At 36.6% G+C, this 5,511-nt stretch overlaps 1 protein-coding gene across 1 annotated transcript in view; it reads left to right on the top strand.

Moving 5' to 3' along the window:
• Positions 1-1,034: 1,034 nt before the first annotated feature.
• Positions 1,035-5,511, top strand: part of HACE1 (HECT domain and ankyrin repeat containing E3 ubiquitin protein ligase 1) — a 37,260-nt gene continuing 32,783 nt past the window's right edge. The window contains exons 1-2 of the mRNA XM_010081974.1: positions 1,035-1,178; positions 3,666-3,767. Coding sequence (XP_010080276.1) covers positions 1,116-1,178; positions 3,666-3,767 — 165 coding nt within the window. The 5' untranslated portion in view covers positions 1,035-1,115. The remainder of the gene's footprint in view (positions 1,179-3,665; positions 3,768-5,511) is intronic.

Consider the following 5,511-nt stretch of genomic DNA (forward strand, 5'->3'; position numbering starts at 1 on the left):
CTCAACCTGTGAGTCTCTTTTCCCTTTACATCCCGGGAGGCAGGAGGGTGAGCGAGTGGTTGTTATGGTGTTTTGCTGCAAGTCAGGGGTAAAACCATGCCACCACCCAGGAAGAAGTCATGACAGAGCAGGATGTGGTAGCAGTGGCTGGTGGTGGCTGGAGAAAGGGTATCGGTGCTCAAAGTCTGACTTTGAAACCTGTGTTTTTTCAAGGTGTTGGTTTGTGAGCTTAGTCTAGAGAATTACAGTTAAGAGGTGCTTCAGAAAGCTGTTACTCTAAGGTCCTTTTTGAGATCTGGAAGCTGACTTTGCAGTGGGGCAAAGTCCAGTACATTAGATGAACCTGTTGGTTTCCTGGGCTGGAATGACATGGATGAGAACTCAGTTGAGATCTGCTGAGAGACCGGTGAAGCTACCTCTTGCTCCTCGGCCTTTAATTGTTGCTTTTCCTCTTCCCTTTCTTGGTGTGTTCCAGGGCAGCAAATATTCATATTCATTTGTGTAAGGGGTGTACTGAAAGCTAGCTTGTGATTTAAAACTTTGTTGAAAAACTTGTATCCATAACCTTAGTTGCTATGTCTTTTGTATTAGTCTTGCATTTCACCCTTTAGATGTTTCTGTATTAACATTTGTCAGTATATGCGCTAAATGTCAGTGAAGGCAATAGTCAACTAGTCTTTCAATGTGTTTTTAGTGAAGGAAGCATCTAATCCCTGGTGCCCAGTTTTTTTCATTTTTTTCTTCAGGAAAAAAAAAGGGGTTTTGGAAAGTATATGCTCTAGGTATTGAGGGATATAAATAATTTATGAGGCTAAGATGAACTATTTCTGAATGAAGACGGTGACTGGCTGGATAAATGGGCCATACCTAATTTTACACTGCTTCTGCAGTGGCCTTGAAAGGGAATAGAATAGTGTAAGTGGCATTGTCTTCCATCCTGTGTTTCTGCTTAGTTTCGTACCAGAACTATTTGTTTTCTCCTAGCTTATGTTGGTTTTGTTTGTTAGATAAAGCCAGATTTATCACTCACAGTGGAGCATAAGTGCTGTATTAACTCTCTTTTTTGTCTTCCTTTGAATAGCCATGGTCAGAGAGACACTGCACAAATTCTTTTGATGAGAGGAGCCAAATATTTACCAGACAAAAATGGTATTACTCCACTGGATCTCTGTGTACAGGTATTGAATTAGCAACACTCTTTTTCTGTGAACTTTTATCACTCACTGCAGTGTCATCTGATCAGTGTTACCTTTTTAGTTTTAAGGCCTATGGAAGATGGTAGTCCTTTGGCAAAACAGAATTGCAAAAATTTTTTTTTGCAATTAAATTACAAATAATTTTTTAGCAGGTTTCAAATTTGTACCCTTTGCAAAAGGCTTTAAAGATGTCAATGAGATCCCATTAAAGACTTTGCAGGATTGGAGCTCATGAGACACAAAGTTTGCGGAACACCATTTGACTAGAAAGTTTGGGAATCCTTGATCTAATGATAATAGACTCTGTTTTGGTGCTTAACTCTTAACAAGTAAGAGGTGAAGGCATGCGGAAAGGACTGATTTTGTTTATCTCAACTAATATATTTTATTTTCTCTTGAAGAGATATTACTAATAAAAACAAACAAAACTTACATGGTGCTGAATCTTACTTTGCAAGGGTATTCCAAATTCTGTATCTGGATGATGAACAAGGAACAAGAAGTCTTAAGCATTTTCAACTGCTTTGCAAAACACAGTCTTTTTTGCTTGATACAAAATATTGTTTGTACTGCTTGCTAGGGTGTCTTTTCTTGATTTGTGAACATTTACACATTTTTCTGTAGGACCAGTTTAAGGTCACTATGTAAATAACATGTAATGAATGAATGGAAACTTTTGAACCTTTGCTAGTAATCAGCAGACTAGAAGAGTATGAGCTGGAGACTGAAAAATCACTGTGCTTAGTGGGCATCATATTACCTTGGTGCATGTCATTAGTTTGGCAGGGTAAATTTGAAATGTTCAAACCTATTGCTGTCCTAACAAATTAAAATAATCGTAAGTTATTTGATTCTGAAGATTCCTCTTGTGTCTAAGACCTGCAGTTGAAGTAGCTGTGTGTATGTGATAGAGACTGCCACCTTCAGTACCCATGTGATGTTTTTGGAATGTTTAACCCTGGAAAAAATTATTTAATAGAATATCTGTAGAAGGTCTTGATCAAGTTAGGTTACTTACAGCATTTCTTTTTGGATATAAGAAATCCTAATAAGTCCTCAGATCTGGTCATTCAGAAGTGCCAGGTCACTACACTGCCTCATGACTGACTCAACTGTGAAGCTCAGAGTTAGATTTTTCTCTTTATTATGGCAGAATGACTTTACCATAAAACCACACAAAGTCTATTCGGTTTTGAGGCTTCCCATGGCCGTGGACCTGTAAGAAAGTATACCAACGTGTACTTAATGGTACTGTTCTTGGTTTTTTATGATTAGCACTTCAAATGTCTGCTTCAGTCTCCAGTTTTCTGATCTCCAGGGCACCACTTTGTACATAAAAATTCTGTCAACTTTTTTTAGGTGTGAGCAGTGACACCTGGTGTTTGCTGTTTTGTAGTGATGATTGTACTCTGTTCATGATCATCTGGTTTACAAGCTTGTGATACTAAGTAAAAAAGGAGAAAAAAACATTTTATTTTCTTTTACATCAAGGGTTTTATTCTTTGCTTACAGGTTTCCTTTTAAGAGCAGATACACGTTTTTAGAAGATGGAAATTATAGTTTTGTATAGTTCTTGTCAACTTGGTATTACCTTGATTTTGAAGAGCTGACTTTCATTAATTCTTGTGGATTCTGGGTGGTTTCAATTTTAATACTGAAGTTCTTGGAACTAGGAGCAATTAAATTAATCTGTTACCATTGAAGGAAGTTATGAACTGTCATGGAAACAGGAGCCTCTGGAATTGCAGCATTTAATACATTACGTGGTCATCTTCCCAATGTAGAATTTGGTCTATATTCAAGTGTTATCTCTCTGCTTAAAAGTGCAACAGTGTTAAATAAGAGTTGATACAAATAAACTACAAATTCATGTTCTGTTCTTCCCCAAACAACCATTTTTCTCAAAAGGTTGTGAAGTTAGTTTGAGCTGTTGATCTAAGGCACAAGTGGAATCATATTTCTGTATTAATTTTAAAGTTAAATAACCCTTTCATGAGTTTCTCCTATTTGTTACTTTAACAAGTCAGATTTGTGCCTTACAAACCTTTAGGAAAATACTTGAAGGATTAGATTCTGGATGTAATTAGGTAGATGGGTGGCATCCATCAGCAATGGGAAGAGAAGCTAAATATTACACTGTTTTTAATCTCTGGTAAATTGTTGGGGAAAGTGGTGTTCAAATGTGACTTTGGCTTTCTAAATAGAAAAGTGTTTCAAAAAAAGAAGAAAGGGAGCGGATATATGTGAGCCGATATACTGAAGGAATTTGATTCCATCGTGTCCTGAATGTTTTGTATCTAACCTTGGTACATAATTGAATTTCAGTTTATTTTAGGATTGAATTTCTCCATTCAGCATTAAAAATATATATATTTGTAATCCTCAATATATTTTAATGCCTATAATTGTGTAAAACCCAATTCTAATGTTTCTTTTGATTAAAATGGTTTTTGAACTATTGCTTTTTAGGGTGGATATGGAGAGACTTGTGAAGTCTTAATCCAATATCATCCTCGACTTTTCCAGACAATAATTCAAATGACGCAGAATGAAGATCTACGGGAAAACATGGTAATAGAGTATTATGTGTTTCATAGTTACTGATCTGTCTGTGTTGTGGAGATCTGCTTCCTTAGTGTGAGTGTCCTGATTAAGAAGACACTACCAGCAGTTGGCTGTTGGTGCCACAGTAGTTGATTGCTATGTACTTTTGTTTCCCCTGTGGAAAATGTGCAGTCTTCACATAGTTTTAAACACAAGAATTTGGAATTAAATGTATGATCTATTTTAATTTAGTGTTCTAACTTTGTGTATTTGGCAAAGTGATCTAAACAGTGTAAAAATTGAAAGAGCAGGTTTGTTGCAAGCTTTATTATGAAGGTGCTGGTAGGGCATTCTATATATACAACTACTTTGTCTAGTGGAGCCTATGTTCCTTCATTCAGTGGTTATCTGCAGATGTCCATTCTAGGATGTGTCTTAAAGCTTGAATCATCTAGAATGAACTTTAAGATTTGGAGTATGAGCACTCATCTGTATGAAGTTGCCTTGTACAATGAGTGCAAAAAATTGCAGCTGCAATTTTATTTGGTTATAATTGCTGTAGATGCAGCTGTTCTGTTCCTTTTTCAGTGGTTCTTCTTTACCTTGTTTCTTTTATTATTGTGGGGTAGTGTAATCTAAAGCAGAGAAAGAGCAAGGAAAATAATTTTTGTTTCTTGATTGTGTAGGTGGAAGGAAGCATGGAGTGCTTTTTCCCCCTTCCAAATCTAGCTAGCTGTGGCTTTTTAATATGTTGTTTTCTTGAAAATAACTGCAAACAATCTTACAGACTGTAAATTAAAAAAAAAGAGTAGATTTAGTAAGGTATTGGCTGCCATTTCACTGAATCTTGTTTTGATAGATTTTTGAAGTTTCTATGGTTCTCTGTAATCCCATTACCTCCACTATGAGACTGAGGATTTATAAGCCTGTAGAGAAACAGTGTTTAAATTTCTGAGACAGGGTTGAGTTTTGCCAAGTAAAATGACAGAGAGGTGAGAATTCTCAAAATGTGTATTAGAAACATGGGGAGGTGGTGTAGATGTTTTCAAATAAAAGAGAAAGCCAAAGGACTAAATCCATGGAACAAAAAAAGACCTTTTACAGAAAGGTAAATGGCAAAGCATACTATTGTATATTGTAGAAACACAAGAAAAATGAGTGTTTCATCTGTCTGTCTGAGTAATGGTGGAGGTGTGTGCAGAACCAAGATCTGAATGACAGGGTATGCAAAGTACATTAGATAATACATGGTCTAGTTATGCTTCATTGCTGAAATGGAAGCATGTTTTACGTATCATATTCTATGACCGAGTCTGAGCTGTTCTGCCCAAAGTTCAGTTCATGTTATCAGAAAAGGATGACATGAAGAGACTGGATGTATGTTAGAAGTCAGGATTCACATTTTAAATGTTCTTGACAAACTAGAAAAATAGTTGACAGACTGCAAGGAGAATGATATTGCCTTAGACATTTGTAGCTAGAGATTCAACTGAACCCTGAGGAAAAACTTTCACATGGTCAAGGACAGTGAAGTATTAGAAGAGATCACCTAGTGAAGCTGCAGGGCTTCCAGGGTAGAAGATATCTAAAAACCAGCCAGCCAAATTGGGCAAGCCAGTCTGGATTGCAGATACAAGTGGTCCTGCCTTGGGTCAGAGTGTTGGACTAGGTTATGTTTATGAGATTTCTTTTCCTTCCACATTTCTGCAGTTCTCTGAGAAAGATTACCAAACTTTCTGAAAGTGAGAGAGAAGAGAGTAAATGAGGATAC

This window comes from Pterocles gutturalis, unplaced genomic scaffold (genome assembly GCF_000699245.1).
Source record: "Pterocles gutturalis isolate BGI_N339 unplaced genomic scaffold, ASM69924v1 scaffold20566, whole genome shotgun sequence".
Lineage (NCBI taxonomy): Eukaryota > Metazoa > Chordata > Aves > Pterocliformes > Pteroclidae > Pterocles > Pterocles gutturalis.